Source organism: Varroa jacobsoni, unplaced genomic scaffold, assembly GCF_002532875.2.
Source record: "Varroa jacobsoni isolate VJ856 unplaced genomic scaffold, vjacob_1.0 scaffold_391, whole genome shotgun sequence".
Taxonomy (NCBI): Eukaryota; Metazoa; Arthropoda; class Arachnida; order Mesostigmata; family Varroidae; genus Varroa; species Varroa jacobsoni.
This window is the reverse complement of record NW_019213293.1, coordinates 185,661-208,022: the sequence shown is the minus strand read 5'-3', so window position 1 is coordinate 208,022 and position 22,362 is coordinate 185,661. Positions and strand designations below refer to the sequence as shown.

Here is a 22,362-nt window from a genome sequence, read left to right as displayed (position 1 = left end):
GCGGCTAAGCCCTAAGGTTTACCCGACGTAAGCGGATATAGAGAGGAAGGATATGATTGTTGACTTCTTTTTTGTCGCTTAGCAAGTATCTTCCTTGTGGCCTCGTTGGCCTGCTTTTGAAACCAAAGCCAATTTCCCGATCAGGCATTCCTCATCGCAAAGTAGGTAATTAAACGCACTGGAAAAACATGGGATCGCCCAAGCATTAGGTAACGGCCTCTTCAACTAAGTCAACCTGTTGAACCTGCTAAATGAAAAATTAAGTCTTCGCTGGAGCTACAAAAATTAGCGGAGATTTACTAGCACTTGCTCCTCACATCGACTGTGTATAAGAGATTCGAGATCTATAGTACAAATTGGCACATGTTGAACATGAAAAGTTCTATCGTCGTCTTGAAGCAGCGGCAGCGTCGTGGCGGAATCGCTGTTCGTTACCTGAATAGAGTTATGAAAAGGAAATGATGGTATTAGGAAGAAAATAAGAAACCTATCCGATTTCACTCTTCAAATATTGGCGTTCTGCCATCGACATATAAAGATTTTACGTTATATATAACGAAAAACCTAATAAATATAATACACATATATAACCAATGTGATTTAATAGGCGGCCGTTTGATCAGTTCATTCATAGTTAACACGTTAATCGACAGGAGCTATTAGTTAGTTATAAATTACGCCGTTATCCTTCGCAATAGTCGTTATTATCCCTTCGTCTGTCTATCCGTACAGATAACTTCCGTAGAGATTAACTTTGCGATTTAAATGATGAAAATATGTATTTCTCTGAAGTGTTACACAGATTGTCTATTTTTAGCTTATTTCCATTTCAATAATGTCCCGTGTAAATCCGCTTTTGGAAACGTGAAATCTGCTTGGAAATCACGTGGAGCTTTGGGTCTAAATTTTCATCGTTTCGCAGCCGTCAATTTCGACTTCTGAATCGACAAAACAACAACAAAAAGCATCAGCGACGGCTGTAATGCTCATATATAAAGGTACACGTATCACTTTTATATATTTACAATGACAAATCGACCCGTTTTACTGCCTGTCATTAGGGCAGCTGCCTGAAAATTTCGGCTGTCCTGAGTGCTCTACCATCATTTCATTTAGCCGTAGCCAACTACCTAGATTCAGAAATAAGGACGGCGCAATCGGTACCGCAGCAACTGCCGAAATGAGAATGCTGCGTACCAATAATAATAGGTCAAATAAATATTTGCGACATCTTCTCAGAACTCGCTAAGCGGACATGATGACATTATGATCAGCGACTCGATAAGTGATTGAATAAATAGTCGTGGCGCCTCGAAATCAATCATTACTTAAAGTTGTACCCCCAACCCGGGGAAATGAAAAGCGGCTATATCAATGCAAAGGGTCTGCCTGGTTAAGTGAAGCCTATTATTGAAGAGTTATGCGACCTTTCGAGAATCAAACTTTTATAGATACATTCGTTAAGATATTCGAAATTATTCCTTTTCAAGTTCGACTGTGTATTCAGCCCTTCGAAAAAGAGTTCATAGAGGGCGTATCACGTTAGCCGACATCATAGTGAAGTCGTGTGACACGTCAGCGTAAATGGAGATTTAGGAATTGCCCATTCGTATAACGAAATAAACTGTGTCCCAATAAAATAACAGGTTACTGCAAACATAGAGCAAATAGCCCTTTGTCGGTATAGACGCGTATACGCGCCCATGAAGTGAAGCTATGAATGAATGAATGAATGAATGAATTATATTAGAAGAAATTTAGTTTTCAAAATCGTATTGATATAACAAACAATAAATGTTAAAGTGCATTCGTTTTTCTGTCCGGGCTCACTGTCAACAATTGCAGGCATCGACTAGCCTCGCAGATAATATAAATATGAACGTTTTCAGAGATGGGCACCGATAGAAGCCTACGCTTCATGAAGACAACTGAGTAAATAACTTTCATAATTATACAGAATAATATTTAAGTAGATCACTGGCTCAATAAATAGCTTAGAGTACAATGTTTTGTTTTTTTTTTCCTTTTAATATTGTTGCCTTTTTCGTTATTGCGTCCCGCAATGAACAGGTCACAGCAACTGTGTCTTATCGAGTATTTTATACAGCCACACTGCCATAGCTGAAGTCGACCGGGAGGTCAACATATAATGTGGCTCTTAGCGTATAATAATCAAGAATGAACTTGTATTGAACCTTGACAATCGGAAAATTACCTAGCCTTGATCGTCATTTACTCTGTACCTCTTGGACTTTCTACCAAAATAATTACGACGCTCGTTATGATCTATAGGATTGTAGTCTTTTGTCATACACATAGCCTCAAATTCTTCTTGTCAATATCCCTATATTCACTCACCGATTTTTCCACTACAGATTTTTAACTTTTGCGTCGGAGTCACATAAATACAACGATATATCCACAACGCTCAATACGTTTTTCGTGATCTTTTTCTCACGTTTCTTTGGCAGAAATGTGCATGTGTTAAGGTAAAGGCTTTACACACTCCGAAGTGGTGATTAGGCGATGATTCGCGCCGTCGCTGTCGATCTTCTTACTGTTGCTGTTGTTATTTGTGCTCGCCGCTGAGTTTCAACTGCCGCCGCTGTCGGGGCCCTCGTTAACGTCCACTCCAGCTCTTAGTCACAGAAAGTAATCGAAGGTATCGATTGTGGAGTCATACATCCAACAGAGGATGACCCATCATCAAAAAATATCATGATGACAAGGCGTTTAGGGTGCGATATACAGATGTGGCTGGGTCTAATCCTTCGATGGTCTTATTCGCCGTCAGCAAATAGATCACTCATGACCTAACGGGCAAATGTGACGCCAGCTGGTTCAGAGTTGTAGGGCAATGGTTTCTTCTGGACAAACGGTTAATATAACATTTTAGAAGGAAAGCAACAGAAAGGATGCGAAAATATTTTTTTGCGTTTTGGCGAACTACTGACATTTTGACTACTCGTCAGCGTCACGCTGCGCTCGGAGTCCTTGATCAGTAATAGGGAAAGTGGCATTTGTCATTAGTTAGCAGCGGCAGCTCGAACCCGAATTAAAATTTTTTTTTTTAAATTTTAAAATGATAAAAAAGACATAATACTTTAAGACGGGTGTTTCGAATTTTCTCAAATAAGACGTACTCTGCAGCATCGATACTGTCAGCGATTCTCAAATTTTTGGCTAGTCGTCTCTAGCTGGATTGCGAACGACCTTTTCGGTCGGTCTACTGCTTATACGATGCGGCTTATCCAGATACATTACTGCCATCAATCCAGTGTTCTAACGCGAAGGAAACACAGGCCGCTTTGTTGCCGACCTCAAGCACGTTTTACGAAACTGAACGCAGTCATGTAAAAAAGGGAACGAGTCATTAAGTAAATTTGAACCATTATGAAGTTATAACAGTATCGAACGAACTACAAGGGGATACCGTGATGCCGTGCTATCTATGTAGTACTAACCTGATTTTAGTCCTGCACGTTTGTGACGCCAATTCGGATTAACTCATCGCACTTTATGAATTTTATTATGTGGGCGGGCGAAAATTATGTGGTACTCCGGCAAGGTACTAGTTCAAATATAGATTCCAGCAGGTAGATTGGCCTGCAGTTCACTTAAATAGATCAAACATACATGTAAAAAAAATCTATGTGTTGCATTCCCGTAGAAAAAAACACTGACGGGACGCTTTAGTTAATGAATCTTTCTCAGAAATCAGAAAGAGGTTACGAGCGCAAATGGCTTCGGTATTAAGCGACATACTACATTTTGTAGAAGTTCAGTTAGCGTTGATTGCTTTTTGCCATCATAAGTCCGAATAGGGCGTCGAACGGTGGCTGTAGCACGGAGTAAGCAGAGAAAGTTTCTCCAACCGACATAGATCTGCCCAGAAAGACACATGAATATGATGTATATAAATAGCTTGCCCTCATGGTAAAAACAAACTTGTCTGCTAACTAGTTTGTCGATCGTTGCCACAAATCTAGTAGGCGAATTTAGATATGACGATGTTCATTATAATATGGGTTCGATAGCGACTCACCCCGACGGTCCTTTTGGGCAAATTCGGGGCCATGTTAAAGACTGTCTTTAAACTACGAGTCATATCACTGACAAACTTAATCACAGGAACAATCGTGACAAATAATGGAATATGCAAATATGGGAACTTCGTTTTTTTTTCCAGCTAAAGGTGACATAATCACAAATGTTAATAAGTTAGGCTTCGGTGGTACGGAACATTGGAAGTCACACACCGTACGTTGGATTTTAAAACAAAGAGTATGCTCGACCTATTCGAACCTATCGACTGACCGGTAAAGTAGGTTTTGTTCAGGATGATCGCCACATCCCGTTCAGCTGTACATTGTCAGCTGCAACAACTAACCAGTGGCCAGTGTGTCAATCAATGGTAACAGCTAATCTCTGGACACAATTAGTTTAACGAATATTGTATTGAAGACGGTACAGGATCAAAGCAACACAACGTTAGCAAATAAGTTAGATAAGTAAAAAAGCGAGGTCATCTCAGGCAACGCGTTGTTGAGGCGTCTGCAGGAAATAAGGAAACAGGAGAGTCCATATATATATATATATATATATATATATCATTTACATATAATTCATATTTAAGTTCTCATTCTGTCGCAGACGTTTACAACTATTGCCGTTCTGATTATTACACTATTGATAATAATGAATTACCAATCTCCGCATTTGCGATTTTTAAATCGTTCACTGTCGTCGATTTTTTGGCGCAAATTTAGTCTTCAAGTTTCCCCTGCAAGAAAATGTCTATTAATACTAAATATGGGAGACGGGCACGGTATTTTCCGGAAAGGCCATCTTTCCGAGCCATGTGTTTGGAAGATTCTCATCAAAATGGGTTTTATGTCCCGATGATTACGTGCAGGGACTGCGCCTAAATTTGCCGAAGTCCTACAGAACGTATGTTAAGACAAATTGACACCAGCCATTGTAATTAGGTAGGCGTAGAGACACATATATCCTTGCCGTTCCGTTCATATGCTATAGCGTGTTGAAAATAAACTTTAACTTAAGAGCACATTATCGATAGTCAAACAGGAACGGTTTAATACTAAGGACGCTCTAGCGGAACATAACCCAAATGAATAGAAAGTTTCAATGCACGGGGCCTTAGATGTCGCTGAAGAAAACACTATCCAGTGGGCTAAGCGTATGTTTTGATGGCGCTAACTAAAATTCATTTCTTTACCTATGGAACTCATCAAGAAAAATGGAGCAATATAACACGGTATACAGACTGCTCACAACAGACGTGTAATGGTGCATGCCCTATTAACCAGTTAGAACAGGACTAGCATAGGTTGACTCGTAGTGCGTTTAGTATTAAAGTTATCGTGCATATCGAAAAGTTATAGCTTGCGCAGTTTGGCCCAGGATAATTAAAACGTTACTAAACCTGAACATAATCTTTATCGATAATTTTTAAATGAGTTCAAAAGTTGAAAATGCAATTCTCTACATGTTTGCACTTTGCCAAGCCTTCCTTCAGCTCGTAGAATATTTGAGAAGACTTTTAACACCATTACACGCATTACGGATAACAAGGTCACGACGGTGTCTTAGTAGATATGATTTACATTACAGAAACCCGATAGTCGGTACTGCGACCAGCGTAGCTCTATAGTAGTCCCACATACATAGATTGATGTTTCGAACATTGTGACAAACTAAATTCCTGAATTTCTAGCTTGCAGTTAACGAATCTGACGTCACAGCTCCGCTCAGGTAGAACAAAGAGGATGGTTTGGTTTCCAGGTTGACCGTATACTCAAATAACGAGCCGTGAATACCCATCTGATAGGAATACGGCAGTGAAAGAGGCGCGTTCAAGCTGCGCGTGCTAAGCATCCGAAGAAGCTCAAGAAGCCGTTTGTCACAGGTTTTGATGGAAATCGGATCTAATCGCATAGCGTCAATGGTAGCGTGTCGACATTACGCAGAAACCGTTTGAAATAGAAACGTAATTGACGTCTTCGACAAATCTAGCTCAAGTGAATTCGGCAAGACGCGAATCGCAAACAGTAGAAGTAGTACAGAAACTGGACTTGGATACTTTGTGATGACTAGAGTAACACCAGAAAGCTCACTGACGACAGAAACAAGTCGTCGAAACTTAATAAAATTTATTATACCGAGATAACAGATTATTAATAAATCGCGCAGTATCTCTACGGGAGTCGGCGCAGTTAGGGTGGCTTATCTATCTCCCTGTAGGTGCGTTGCCATGGCAACAGCTATGAGACGGACACCCGTAGTTCGAAATTCAGCGTTGGCAAATGGTTGCTATGGCATTCGCTGCTTTATGGCTGTAGCAGAGGAAAGCTGTATTCGAAATCGAGACGAGTCGACTAAGCTAATGCCGAATAATGCAAAGCTGAGTGTAAAAAAGCGAAAAAGATAATGGTTCTACGTTACGATTTTTATGCTACTGACGACCAGCTGGATTCATCTATGACGAAATTCATCTATCATTTCGATGCTTCAAGTATTTTATATTAAAAACGAGTGGTTTTCAGGGCATATAAAAGTGATACTTAATTATCCTGCGAATATTCATTTTACAATCATGTACAATTAAACGAATTCAAACGTTCGTGCTCCGAAATGCACTCCGAGACACTGCCCGTCTGATGGCCTGTATCAATAGGAACAAACAAAAAAAAAATTTGGTATCCACTGAAATGAGCTCGGCGGTCAGATTAATGACACGTCTACCTTAAATAACGCTGAAGGAACGAAGTAAGAAAAAAGCTAGATAGAGTTTTTCATTAACACAACACACGGGCAATCATACTAATGTTTCCAGGAGCCAGTTATATCTGTTTTGTTTTTAGAAAACAAACAAATACTGATCGGTAGTGATGCATGCATGCTGAAATCATGTATAGCGTATGGACAAGTTTAGGCGTGCCGACGGGCCCATGCCGGATCGCTGCGAAGTTTCATCGAGCGTAGATCCTTTGATCGTCGAAATTTTGAAAAACACTGCGCGCAATGTTTTGAAAACTTTCAACAGCACAAAGACAACACTGGTTAGATGATGTGACCAATAAACATCGATAATTTTGCGCCGCGTGCAGAGTGGATATACGCAGTCTAAATCTAGAAAACATATTCATCCTTAGATATTAATATTATAGTACAATAGCTGTTTGCAGGTACCAAACTATCACAAACGGTCATTGAGGAAGATTTTTCCGTATAGTCGTAAAATATTTTTGTGATATGGTTTACACGAAAGATGTCTTGTGATAATTTTGGGTGTAGCAATGACTATAATATCCTATCTATGGTTTAAAATCGTTGAAGGCAAAACACACTTACTTCAATAACTCTGCTCTTCTGAAGTTATAGCAAGGGCAGTGGCCGATTGAAAAATCAATTTCATTCACCAATGAGTGGCAGGAGATAATGTAGACCCCATATGTTATATAGGAGAATATGCATGTGTGTCTACGTAAGGATAATGAAATAACTACTGAATGAGACTAGCGAGGTTTGCAGTCAATTTCTTCTAGTAAGTTTAGCTTGCGCTAGGAAAAAAACAAGATTGGCGTGTTTTCTAAATAATACAGGTACAGATGTCGCGGATCAACATTTTAAGAGTTTTTTTTTCGTTCGACTTTACGTGACGGTACCGATCGCAGGAAGCATTGAAGCTATGCAATGTCTAATGCCTGGTGCAAAATTTGGCTACGAAAGCTGATTAGAAAGTACTGGCAAGGGCAAATTTTACGGTGCAAAGGAAGCACGTATGCTATAAACTTTTCGAAATAAACTAACACTCAGTTTATTTAGAGAAGACCAAATATTTACTTGCTAAAAATGTCAACTACAGTTCAAAATCCTTCGATTTTACGGTAACTTCAATGCAAGTTTACCATATAATCTGTAGATTGAAGCAAATGAACAACTGATGAGGGGGCCTTTGCAGACGGCACGTAGAACTGGATGTTATTATCTCTTGATCATTTGTAAAAGTACAATAGCAGCTGAAACGAACGATATATCCGAGATGCAAGTAATGCGCCGACATTAGTTAACAAATATGCCCTCCGTCATAATCAGGTAAGCGACAGCAAGCCTCGAACCGAAAACAAGCTTTTTTTTTTGGACATTTTCTATTTTCACTAAGCAATACTGTTTCTACACTGAAAAGTTTTAGATCGAATCAACTTTAGCTATTAACTGCAATTGAAAATTAGTTAAGGTATAATAAAATGTGCCACAAAGTTTAGGAAAAATAAACAGAAAAAAATTATCATCAATCAAATGCTCCCGCATCAGAGGCTACGTCAAACGCCTTTAAACAGCGATATGAATAATCGCTATTAGCAACACTTTTGCATCACGTAACTATGAAAGCAGACATAAAAATAAGTTTTTGTACCGCCGGAATAAATCGAATGTACAAAGTAACAATAAACAACATAAAAATACGATTCTGAACTCGGATCCTAAAACATTGCTAACGACACCCAATAACGGATTAAGAGACAGCATGTGATTTTTTCTGTAACATTTAAAGTCCAGAATAGGCAACACTAATAATAACAATAACTGGCCCTTGGTCCATCTAAAACAAGCAAAATAAATACGCTATACGCCCAAGAAAAGGATACCTCTACATTTTGGACATGCAGGTATGTCATAAACGTGACCGGTCACCACCGCTAAGCTTGTTAAGACTCAGCTTCGTAACAATTGCGAGCCTTATTTAATAAATTGTCTGAATAGATTAGCTTCCTAAAAAGGGCCTAGTAGTTTGACTTATCGAATACTCCTTATTATACTGTATCCGTACGCGCGATTCTGCGTCGCCATGCGTCATAGAAGGATGATGGCGAACTCGAGAGTCAAAGGATTACTTTCCATATTCACTAACGATACGCTTTGATAATTTGGATTCGTCGAAGAAACACTGTTACTGGATAATTCACTGTTAACGTCCGTAAAACGGAATTTAATGATTCATAGCCGAACCTCGTTTCCGTCACCGACTCAGCGCCGCTGACAACTAGGACTTACTTGAAGGCTCTACCGGAACTAACGCTTGCGGCGGCCTTTGCCTGCATCGACGAATCGAATCGCAATGGCTCAGCCGCGAAAAACAACTACTGACTGCGTGAAGTAGATTCCACAATGAAAAACAGCACGAAGGTTGTGTGGATGTGCCTTCAGGCCGTACATTGTAGCAATCTAACTGCAGCCAAAGAAGCCTGTCACTGTGGGCCGTAGCGCTTGAAGACCACACACAGAACAGGACTATATTAGAATACCTAAGGCTGCAACGGGTCTAACAAAACCACTGCTTTAGTTTGCGAGGAGCATTCGGAAACGGCTATACCGATGCAGTCGTCTAGCCAATTATTGTGGCTAAAAATTCATATACGTAAAAAAATTCGTATATATAAAAACCATACGATCATATAAAATGACATTAATTCAGGCACGGTTAGCGTGGAACCGCTTTAGCCTCGGGCCCAATTTACCGGTGGCATAGTTTTTAACAATTCTACCGTCTCGTAGAGCAAGTTAAATAAATATGTAGGTATGTGTGTATAGCCGAGTATACCGAAGGCGACACGAGCGACTCATGGAATATGACAACATATAACAAGTCTAAAAATAAGAAATAGTAAAGAAATATTCAAAAATTTCCTATAGACTTTAATTAAAGCTGGTACGCTTTTCTAACGTCCAGGTCGGATGCACAACTAATTGTCCTGATATATATATATATATATATATATATACAAATATTTAGTTATAAGTAATAAATAATAATAGCAAAAAAATAAGTAATAATAGTTAAATTTAGTAGGTATGATTCTAATAGCATAATGCTGAAAAGCAAGAGTAATAAGGCGCGCAAAGCCGACGCAAATACGATGATCTTGGTGATGCATTGGGTACCAACATTTCACTACTCTGGCCTTTTTAAAAGCTGAGAGGGCAGTCAGAAATGAATCTGAAGCACCGAACTCAATCATGAAACTATTGCGTACAACCAAATCTCTGAGCAAAATGACAATTTCTATACAATTATTTAATCGGTGTAAATCAAAATAATTAATCAACAAAAATCAGTTGCTGGCAAACTGGTGACACTGAGTACCTGATAATAAATATATATCTGATAAAGCTTAACTCAAGGTGCAGTTAGCAGTACGGAATAAACAAACTATGATATTATAGTTCCTCTAGTCTTCAACATGTTTAAGTTCAGTAGTTAGTGGATGTTGACCTTTTTCAAAAATTCTTTTTCTATATCGGACAGTTAAACGTGGGCGTTGTATTCTGAGAGCGCTCTGGATGTAGTATACAGTCTGTGGTATTCGATACAAGTTGTATACCTACCTACGGCCCTCCGCTACTGAATACAGTATCTCTACTGACTAAAATAGCACAGAATGTAATTTCAAGCATAGCCACATGAATCATGTGCCACAATAGATATTCTCAACGTTTCTAATTGTTATTACGCTTTGGTTAGTATATTCGTAGAAATATGTGTCAGGCACAGTGTGTCACTCCGGACTTTTTCTTGTAAGGATGCCTCAATGCCTAGGCTTTCCTTCAGCGAGTAAAACAGCTCGGCGAATTCTTCGAACTCATACGACCACAGCCCATCCACCTGCGTGAAAGATTTAGCCTTTTATATTTTATCGATTAAATGCGCTCCGTTGATCTTTGATTCGGTTTCTTTTATTTTTTTTTCGCGGTGCAACACTTTCGTTAAAGTTGTGCGTCTCTATGAGAGAAATTCCCTTTTTTTTGTTGCACTACTCTAAGTACCTAATTACTGTCAATTGTAATTGCGATGTAAATATCTGTTAAAATTTTGAAGCCTGAATTTCCCCTTATAGGGTGTCAGACCGTATGTCTCACTTGAATTTCTATCTTATCCTAGGAGGCGATGCCCCGTTCAGTTGTATGACTGGTTCGGCGCTCGTTGCAGGTGAACTTCTTCTTACCTTCCATTAATTAGCAGGAAAACACTAATTCCTGAAAAAATCTTATAATTCTCAATTCTCGTACGTGTTTGCCTATATTTGATCTATTTAAATGTGAACGACATCGTCCACTTATGACCACATCATGCACCAGTGCTTTACGAACCAGCATCTTGTTAAAATCACAATCTCTAGCTTTTAAAGATCAACGTAATTTATAATCGCTGGAAACATTTGTATTCTCTTCAACTTCACACTCCTTTGCTTACTTCTTATAAGCGATTTGCAAGGCGAGCGAGCGTTCAGAGCCGGCCGTAGCGTCGCCCTTTCGTCCCAGTTCGTTCCCTTTCCTCAGCTTCCTTCCCTTACGTACCCCTCCCCTCTTCCCGTATTCCTATGTCCAACAAAGAATGACGTCGCTTCGCACGCAGCCGCTAGAAGACTCATTTTGTCGGCTTCGTTCAATAGTGAACACGGAAGCTACAAACGCCAACGATCGCAGTCCATACAGCCAACTTGGTGGACTCGATCGACATAGTTCCAACTGGCAATACCAGTCTAGCTGCCCATTGTGCCTGGCCAATGACGGGAAGCAGAATTGTCTTAACTCTGCTGGAAAGCATCCTTTTTTACGGTAATCCTTTTACTGCATGACGTATCTGCGAACTTTGCGCGTGACTGTGACATCTATCCACAATATAGTGGCTAGATAGTCGGTGCTAGATAGATAAGGGAGATATGCTTCACTTCGACATAACTTTGCTGTGAACAATACGAAGTGTTTTTAGTGGTCTGCACAATGTTCATCGATAGAACGCTAGTTACAATCGAATGAGTGTTCGATGGCATGGACATCTAGATAACTTTCCTTTAATTCATTCATAATCCGTGGCTTTATTGCTATGTTCACGCCGCCCTGCTTTCTCAAATGATAACAGTAGATTGGAAGTTTGTCAAGCGCTAATCGACTGGGTGCGCATCCAAATGTTTTCTTGAGAGGAAGCATAAATAGAAGAAAATTAACTATATGGCGCGAAACAAGTCCAGTATGGCAATGCTCTGCTAGACAGGCAATCTCAATAATCTCTGTTAGAAGTTGAGAATAACTGCTATTAGATCCACGGTGTCTTAAGCGTGGCTTATCAGTAACAAAGAATCCGTATAACTTCAAGGATTTGATTTTTCAATTGTGAGCGGAACTTGTACTTAGTAAACTTGTCTTTTAATAATGTAAGCTTTAAAAAGATGGAAGGGCATCAATATATCGATGACTGTAAGTGTTGTTTCCTAGTATTTTCTCTTTGTGCGTAGATCTGGCAAGTTTACGGAGTAGGTAACAAGCTTTGTAGAAGATCGCCTGCGGATAAAATCTATATAGCGTAACGAATGTAGACGTGCTACGAGTGAATCACCAAAAAATATTAATTTTGTCATCGTGAGAACTAAATGCGAGAGTCTACTGTGGCGTGCGTTACAAATATCAGGGCACAAAGGACAGTCTATGTTACCGGCCACACTTTTATGATATCGTAATTGTCGGAATGATAAAACGAAGTAATTTCTATGCGTTACTTAACGATTACGTTTTGCATTGAGCTTGACAAGCATAGATACGAGAATGAAGTTCAACCCTGTAGTTTTTCATAATTATTATCTAATGTTGATTACTTAACTGCGACGAATGTCCTCTACTGATAAGACCAGTAGGAAGTATCCTATAGGCGCATACGAGATGCTTTAATTTTAATCAGTAACTGTGTTCTGGATGAGTCAAAAAAAAACTGACCAACTTTTAGACGTCCCCACCCGTTGCGTATTTCATCTACGCTTTTTCTTTGAACAGTTATGCGTTTCTGGCACAATTTATATTGTTTCTAGATTCGTTAGCAGCAGCAGCAGCAGCAGCTTGATTTGCGATCAAACTATCGAACAAAGGAACTGTAGGTTCGACATTATTTTATCGTTGCTTCCCTGCTGGAATGAATATAGCTGACAAATCCGAACGGCGTATCAGATGAAAAAGATGATCGTTCTGACTATAAAGCATTCTTTAGAAAACCGCATGAAGCGGATGACGATGAACTGCTGGCTCCATTGCATAAATATTCCACCCATCTTGATTTGGTAAACTTGAGATTTTCTAAATAGCGCGGTCAACCGCTGTAGTGCTCTGAATCGTCTACATGCGCAGGGAAGATATGCCCGGTAATATCGGTCTCACTTGACCCACTAAAGGTGGCAAAACAAATCGTGTCAACTCATGCATGACATTATTCGTACAATGGAAAAAAGACACGGCGAAGCAATACTGATATCGACATTAATAAAATACCTGTCTTACGTTAGGTTTCAATGGAGCAAAGGCTGCTGAGTTCGAGGTATCCTTCGAAATTGACTCCTCAGAAAACTTTAAAGAAAAAGAAGAAGAGAGAGAAAACAGGAAAAAAAAGAAGGGGGTGCTCTACTATAAGCTTTTGTGGCGCCTCTCGATAAAGACCTCTTTAGTCCACCGAGGAACGCTATAGCCAGTTGTCCGAACAGTAGAGGAAGACCATGAACAAGTAAAAGTTTTGTCTTTTAAAAGTTATCAGCACTCAATTTTAATTGACAAACAAAATAGTTCTCTGATCGGCCCAGTATAAAAAAGAATAATAATTTTTCATCTAACCTCAATTTTGTACAGCCGTAAGTATATGTTGCTTCATCTTCATAGACGTTGTATGAGCGCTTGAGTCGTAATTATGTGTTCAATTTCGTTTTAAATGTCTTTCTAATTTTTCATAATGAAAACTTCGATAGAAGCTGAAGGTGATGGCCAGTCGTACGTTCACCTAATCCCACGCAGTGCTAGAACTGGATCGGATACTCATGAGGTTTTATTATCATTACCGTCCCAATGTAGAGAAAGAAAGAAGCAATGGCACAGCCTACAAGGTCAACAGCGTAGTTCGGCATCCCGTGTTGCTGGATTTAAACTAATATAGCAAATATAGTATTCACTCAGAAAACTTGTCGCCTGTGTCCTAAGATGGATTTATCTGACGCGCCACAAGATCGGTAAGTAATCGACCGGCCAATTTCGATCTTCTGCGGTACAAAAATCACTCCCGTGGGAAAGTAGCTTGGTAGAAACCAACAAAGACTACCTGTTTTTCTTATTCCGCTGCTGAAATGATTGCTTTATGAAAGTGCGTAGACCGTGCAAGCGGATCTCGAGTGGCCGCAGTTATATGGTCTGCTGCTATTAAGCCCGGTGCATACCCCTGAGTTCATTACCCCTGAGCGAGCTCCATACAACGTACCGAACCAATTTACTTGCCCGTTCAAAGGCGACCTTCAGTTCCCGGGCGAAACTTTTAGCTTCGCAGGTAATCGTCGGCCTGAAAACACACGAAGAGCTTTAGATGACGAACTTCGGCATTATTGCGCGGGGCCGGACTAAATTTCTTTGATTACTTAAAAAAGGCGCGACCAACAAATTCAACTAGTAGTTTAATAAAATTAGATTGTTTTTTTTTCACTTGTACTATTAGAAGAGCTAAATCAATTAAAATTAATTCTTTAAAGTAATGACAGATTTCACCGGGTCTCCATGTATATAGACTTATATTTTTGAGAGAGACGTGTTTTTGCCCCAAGGCGACCTTTACAAATTTAGAAGAATCGTCCTTTTCGGCGGATCTTCGAAATAACATTTTTAATGTAGACCGAAATGTTATTGTGTATCCGATCAACTTTTGTTACCTTTTTCGTCTCTAAACGTTTTCTATAAAGAGATATACGATATTTGAATGTTCAAATAAATAAAAATGAAATCGTCGGCTTATTTTTCAGCCACGGTTGGGGTTACGTTCATTGGACATATCTAATGTTAGAAAACTGCAATGCAAGGAGACACACACAATTTTAATTTCAGGTACTAGACGTGTTTCTAACTAAAAACAAATAAAAAAAGAAAAAACAGTATCGAGTTAGCAAACACCCAAGTAAGGCAATATATCAAATCTCACTGGCTGTGACCTATTTAAATTTCAGGTTGAACATTACGTCTAGTGCGATCTTCCTCCTGGGAATCGCCTCGTTACTTCCATGGAATGTCTTCATCACGGCCAACGATGTACCCTAATGAAGCTTAATTAACTCTATATTAATCTATTATAAGTGAAGTTTACAATGTTAAAGGCATCTTGTATAAGACTGACATTCACTCGTCATGTACGTTTTGTTCGAGGACAGAACCAGCTTCGATCGAAAGTTTATGTTGCTTTGAATCTTAAATTTTCAAATTTCAGTACTGGATGTACAAGTTTCGTACGATAAATGACACAACAGGCAGCAGCGTGAACACAACTGTTTCTTCAGAGACGCTCTTGAACAATACATTTCCGGAACAGAACGAGATCCAACGTTTTTTCGGGGCGTACCAGTCAATCACCTCGAATGTCGTTTTTATATTTACGCTGGGACTAAACGCACTCGTAAGCAAAAGAGTGTCCAGTAATGCCCGGTTAGTATGATTAAGCTGTAGCCCACGCCGACAAGCATAAACCCTTCCGGATGAATATTTACATGTCCATTTTAGTTTACTTTAATTTTTCGTATGATTAAATTATAATTGTGCCTAAATAAATTTCTATTGATAAACTAAAGCAGTCTTCTTGAAATGTAATGTGTTAAAAAAAAAAAAAAAAAAAGAGATTTACTCGCGTTTCGTCATTTAATAACGCGTAGGGGTGCTTATTGATTCAATTTAATCAGTGTACGAGCTGATCCGCTTTGAAATATAAAGCGTAGATAGTGCGATTTAAAAATAAAATGTCATTAGAATTGTAAAAGGGTGCCTATTTTATAACAGAGCTGAGTTTATATTTTGTTTCCAGGATTGTATATCCTCTTATAGCTACTATTGCCATGCTAACACTTATCACAATACTAGCCAAGGTCAACACCGATAGCGGTAAGTCTTAGAAAGCCTTGTCTCTATAATTTTTTTCAGCAGAGTGTTATTATGAAAAATATTTTCACTGATATTACCTGATTTTGAAAAGTACCACCTTCCAGCTTTCCTTTAGAGTATGGCCAACGACCTTCGTAGATTAGCCTAGCGTTTTGACAACTAACTCATTCCTGTTTTTCTTGATAGCATTAACTCGTATAGCAAAATACATAATTTTTATAATACAACAATGTGAATGAATCTATCGAACTTGAAACATAACTATCGCTCTGTCGGATTCACTTACAGAACAAGTTGCTTTTTTGCTGGCGACGTTAATTATTGTTGCTTTAGTGAATGGTAAGAATTCGAAACAAGGTAATTTTGTCTCTCTCACTTTTTTTTTTTTCATTTATTTTCTTTTAAATCTTCATCGAAATAGTAGACTGATCACGTTTGGGATATATTGATTAGAAAAATCGATAAGTATAGCCCGGAAGTGGGTTTCGGGACACCGTCTTCTGTCAGTAACTACGCCGTTAATGACGCGCTACGTCTCCAGATCGAGGAGGCAAACAGGAATGGATTTTATAGTCAGACTAAGCCTCTCCAGTTTTCTGTATCATAAATACCTAGTCCTTTGTCGAGTGTTCTCAGCAAGCAGGTCCAACAATATTTAGGGCTCTATTGATTTCCCGGATTTTAGATATGAATTAGTACTATCACTATCACCATTACTACTAGTATTATCATTATTGAAATTCTGACTATTTGAAGCGTTTCACGTAATCAGGGATTTGTTAGAGGCCTAGTATTCATATAACAACAAGTAAGTAACACTGTATCGAAATGGACGATTTACATTTATGCTTTTTGCTCGTTGTTCCGTCGTACTCTTGCGTCTGCTATCTCTACTACTTCATTTCAGCGATGGTTGGCTTTTTAATGGGTGCTTCTATGGGTGTGTGTGGCTATCTTCCCTCCAGATACATTACAGTTTGCTCATTGGGCCAAGCTACAGGTGGTCTTGTGACATGCGCGCTTCAAGTTGGTGTCCTTATTATGGGCCTAGGACACCAGGATACCGCACTCCTATATTTCAGTGCGGCTACCGCAATAATCACTCTTACGTTGGCTGCGTACAAAGCCATGCAGCACACTGTAAGCGTATCCGTAATACATAACACTGTCTCATAGATCATGAAGCGTACGCAGTTGATTTCGGCTCCAAATAACCTATTCTGTTCAATTGTCCGTTCTGAAATGACACTTGTAAGGCTATTAGCGTATCGGAAACCTCTTACGATACGAACACAGTGGTACCATTCACTGATATTCACGGTCAATTAGTAGTCGCTATATCTACCTAAGAAGCACCGAACGATGGATATATATGTGACGATTAGTCAATGGCAATTTATCTATAGTCTTTTGTCTATAGTATTTTCGCATTTAAGCATGCGATGTTCTTGTTATCAATTTAGGATTTCTATCAACACTACCGATGCCTCGTCACCAGCAGTACTTCAGCCTTCGAATCCACGATGGCCGGCGTTCCATACATGGAAATATTCACAAAGGTATATATCTACAGAGGGCGCAAGTGGGCTATCTTCATAATATCAGTATCATCATATAATCAGGCTAATATCAGTAATCTCAGTACATAATTCTCCTTTTTAGTTCACCTATCATTACAGCAAGTTTACAAGAAGTCACCTCGCAACACAGATATGAATGGCAATAATAACACTGATCCCGTAGTGATCTATACCTGAGCTGAAGAACTGTGCAGTAAAGATGCCCCAGTGATATTTCTGTTTGTCATCATTCAAGTCATCTATTGAACGCAATAGTAGAATCTGCATCTTCGACTATTAAACCAAGAACTGTGGCTAACTATAGACATAACTACAGTTTAAAGGGCTGAAAATGTACCCTCCCGTGTTTTCTTGTGTTGCGTGACAGGCACTTCTAAATGTGTTTATAACTGCTTTAGGAAGAATCCTTACTACAAATTTATATGAACAGGCAGAGGAGTAGTGAGGACTCGTGCGTGAAACAGCTGCCTATTATTAAATAAACTAAGCGTATTTTTTTGCTCTGTTTCGTCTGGGTCTGCGATGATACTGCATCTGTCTCAGGGGTGGCCATTTCACGTATCTAGCTTCTTGGTTTATATGGTCACAATTTCGTTTTTTCCGGCGCTCACAGTAAATGCTCTATCGACGCATTACTTACGTGGAGACATACTTACCGGTAAATGGTCTTGTTAAATAAAAACTGCAGATATTCTTCTATGCACCGTAATCATCATGCGCACATAGTGATAAAATCTTTGCCAATGCTCTTCACGTTTAGTTAAATAAAGTTTGACCAAAAAATGTAGCTTGGAAAATTTTTATTAGTAAAAAAATATTATGCTTAATAATATATATTTTTAGTTAATTCTCATTGTTAAATGTAAAATGACTTAGCAGGTCTTTCGTTTAATGGACAGCCGTATGATCTTTTATTTTTAATAAATAAATTATAAGCTATTGTATTTTTCAGATAAGCTTTTCGTTCCATTAGCGTGCTTCACCGTGTTTAACGTCGCTGACTGCGTCGGACGATACATCTTTGGCTTATTTCAATTAGTAAGAGAAAATCTAGTTTGGGAAATATAAGACTGGTTCTAATTTGAAACGTACACGATATATAGCCTCTTTTTGCTTTTCTATAGGCTAGAATTAAAAGCTGTTAATTATCAAAAGAATATTGCCGATTTTCTTAACTAGATGACTTATGTTCTAGCGCTTTGAAGATTCGTATGATTTTTCTATAATTTTATTCATAAGATATATTCTATAATTTTATTACGATGATGACCCAGGCATTACTCAAGCCCATATAAAATTGTCCTTTGTTATCAAGATGCAGCGCTAAAAGACACGACCAAAAAATGATTCTATTCAAAATATTTTTATATAAAAGATTCTCCTTTTAGGAGTCAGTCGATTAGTTATATGAAAAATTGATAGGTTTATTATAAGAGCGACTCGTAAATAGTCATTATATTGCTAAAAAACTAAAAAAAGTTACTGTTAAGTAGCTCTAAACTCTCTGAAAGATGCGGCTATAAAAAAAGCTTAATGTTTAGTTGGTACACAAACGCAAAAGAGAAAAGTATTCGATCATGTTTTTGAAAGTTTCGATCAGAGACGCAACAAAATCGAGCTTAAATTTCTCAGGCTTTGATCACAGATAATGCCGTAGATGATTTTACTGCAATATAGCTCAAATCTTGCGCCATCAGGCCATCATCTGTTGCCCTCCCTGTAAAGCCCTTCTAATAGTGTGAATTTAGTTTCAATAGAATGATGCAAGAATCACTTCTCAGAATTTTTCGCTCCGAATCCACAATGATGGGAACAATCTATGATGTGACAAAAAAAGTGGCAGAGAATCACCGATCTATTTGGTCCTAGTAATATTGTTTTAAAATATAATACATATTTACTTCAACTTTTGCTTTAAAATTGTTAGTACTTTATATATATCTATAGCGACAGTCATCTGACATATATCTACCTTATGATTTCCTTCGCAGAGCTCTCGTCGTACCAAATTGTTGCTTACTCTATGTGTAGCCCGCGCAATACTGATTCCGCTATTTTTAATCTGTAACCTTTCACCCGCCAATCGAGTACACACATCTGTGCTCCTGAACAGTGATGTTGCCTATGTTCTTTTCATGATCATCGCTGGAGCTTCTAACGGTTATTTATGCACCACTGCGTTCGTGCACGCACCGAAGTAAGTTAGAGAATTAGGAAAAACTATTCGTTAGCACGTATCATGCTTGATTCCATTGGTATTTGGTGTAATTATTACTGCTTTAGAAATAATCTATGTCTATTTTTTTTTTTTATTTTTACAATATGAGCGAAAAAGAGTCAACAAGTGATCACAGCGCCTTAACTCATGCAGAGAACATCTCTTCTTTTATCTATTTGTCGTTTACTGTAATCGTCCATGAACCGTAAGATAATCTGCCATAACGTAATCACAGTTACGTATTCGGATAGGCTGAACAATGTTTGCAATGTTTAATTAATAGCACTTTGTAATACGCTAGGGGTCTCTGCCTCAGATCCCGCCGATGAGATAAACAATCAAAAGTTGATATCATATATTGCATGTGTTCAACGTGATTCCTCCACCATACCGTGCCTAAAGCTGTGAAACACTGATTTTATTTCAGGACGGTCGCCATTGAACATCAGGAGGTGGCAGCTGAAATAACATCTTTTCTTTCAGGATTTGGAAGTGCGGTCGGCTCTGTGTTGTCATATGGCGTTCTCCGGTTACTCTGAACTACAGTAGCCTAGATTGCGGCCATAAACAAACTGATCTTTTAGCTCCACTTAGGTATCATCTATTAACTATACAGATATCTTAAAAACTTAAGACCGGTTATCAAAGAGACAAAAATGGCCTTTTTTTTGTCTTTGTTTGTTGGTTTGTTCTCTATCGTGTATAAAATAGCGTTATAGTAATTTGAACAACTTTTAATTTAACACTTGAACCTAGATAAAATCATGTAAAAATTTCTACACGTTTACATCTAATGAACTAATCGTGTAGGAAATGGAACACAGCCGTGTCTAAAAATCGACAAATCATCGAGGTACACATAATACGGTGGTTGTGAATAAATCGTTCCGTATAGATATATTTTTATTCCATTGCTGTTATTAGCTTTGGCTATACAGTATAGCATTGGACGCTTGTAAATTTGCAATACGTAAAGTACACTATAACCAATAAATAAATAACTATCGTATGAAGCTGGATTTTGGCTTTCCTCGTTAATTTACAAAAAAATATTTAACGTTTATCGAAATTAAGGCCCCTAGTAGGAATCCTAGTAGGAATAAAAACAATGCATCGTTGTGTCAGAGTTATCTATGTTAACTCTGTCAAAGGATTTACATGAGATCAGCCGACTTCAAAAAACGTCAATTACGCATCATCGTTGTAGATACCCAATTGCACTTCGATTTCACTACGAGAATACGTGCATACGCTTATATACATAGTAACACAAACATATGCCATGCATGTAATAAGGCTGGCCGACCTATATAAACAGGATTCGGCATTTAAATTGGCACAAGTTTTGCCATACTGTTTGTCGCAACGGGCATACATAGATCCGATATTTCTGATACCGGACGAAAGGCATTACTTTTTACAAGAAAATAAAATAAACTCGTCATGGCGAGCAACAATGCATCCGGGTTCGGTTCTTGGCAGAGATTGGCTATTATCCGAGGTCTACGCATTAGACGAATGTTTACCGAGGTCATAAACATAATGGGTTATTCCAAACTGACAGTATGCCGTGTTGCAATTTTGTCTTGAAGGCGAATTTTTGGCTGAAGCATATGTTCTTAGCGTGGTGTGTACCGATGGAGACTCCACGTCACTACACTTCTTTTTGAAAAGCTAAGACTGCAATGAAAAAGTTTATCTGTATATTCTGCGAACTTTTGTACAACCATGGATAACTGAAGCGTCCTAAAGAAGGCCATGCGTCTTTCAACAATACGGGGCACCGACTCACATAAATTGATTAATATAAGGTTGGCCTGCTCTCAGACGAGCACATGTAGCGGCCAACAACTCAGATTGAATTACTGTGTACGAAGCATTATCGAGCGAACGACTAATAAGCCTGGATATAACGACACCGAATCAGGCACCCGTGCTTGGATTTACAGAGGCAGCATTTGGGACGAGCTTTTGAGCGGTTTAAAACCCAAGTTGAAACCGTAATCGCGGTGAATGGTGGTCACACTTTATAAGAATGATTATCAGGAGTGACATTTAGTTCATGTAAAAAAATATATGTTTTTTCAAATATTGCATTAGAGACGAAGCATAATAAAAGTGTGTAGATGTTTGTTTGATGAATTAAGATAAAACCTAACCTATATAAACATATGGTGGGCTTACATGTATGTCAAATGATCTCCTGTAGTCGAGCTGCCTGTCCGAAAGCCTAAGCAATTTATATAGATAATCATCGTCTTAGGACTTCTCATTATCATCCGTGAAAGGTATGATAAAAGTTATTTACTCAGAGTTCAGCACAGTCCACTGCTAATTGTCAAGTTAATTATGTAACAGAACAGTAGGGTTTTACTCGTTTGATCCGTAGCTATCTTAAACAACAATAATAACTAATAAATATGCAGCAGACTAGTAATTGGAATGCACAACTACTTATCAATGATACAATGTTAAATATTTTATAAGTGACAGGTTCTTTGCCTTGTCACCGCTAAATTCATTTATATCGGCTCAACATGCGGTCCGATCGCCTTTCTTTACCGTGCCATGTTAACAGACAAGATCATTCCACTTGCCGTC

General features: G+C 38.6%; 1 protein-coding gene across 5 annotated transcripts; it reads left to right on the top strand.

Annotated features, from left to right (window-relative positions):
* Positions 1-11,401: 11,401 nt before the first annotated feature.
* Positions 11,402-20,780, top strand: LOC111260013 (equilibrative nucleoside transporter 3). Of its 5 annotated transcripts, none has more exons than XM_022832451.2 (13): positions 11,504-11,640; positions 13,806-14,063; positions 14,841-14,922; positions 15,042-15,123; positions 15,299-15,513; positions 15,887-15,963; positions 16,252-16,302; positions 16,871-17,103; positions 17,427-17,522; positions 18,087-18,201; positions 18,496-18,581; positions 19,535-19,740; positions 20,189-20,780. In XM_022832451.2, the coding sequence occupies exons 3-13, from the start codon at positions 14,891-14,893 to the stop codon at positions 20,298-20,300; spliced, it is 1,305 nt and encodes a 434-aa protein (XP_022688186.1). In that variant the 5' UTR covers positions 11,504-11,640; positions 13,806-14,063; positions 14,841-14,890; the 3' UTR covers positions 20,301-20,780. The 5 variants fall into 5 exon arrangements, with proteins under 5 accessions (XP_086824239.1, XP_022688186.1, XP_022688190.1 ...); XM_022832453.2 differs by lacking the exon at positions 11,504-11,640 and adding an exon at positions 12,102-12,279; XM_022832452.2 differs by lacking the exon at positions 11,504-11,640 and adding an exon at positions 13,388-13,567.
* The last annotated feature ends 1,582 nt before the right edge of the window (positions 20,781-22,362 follow it).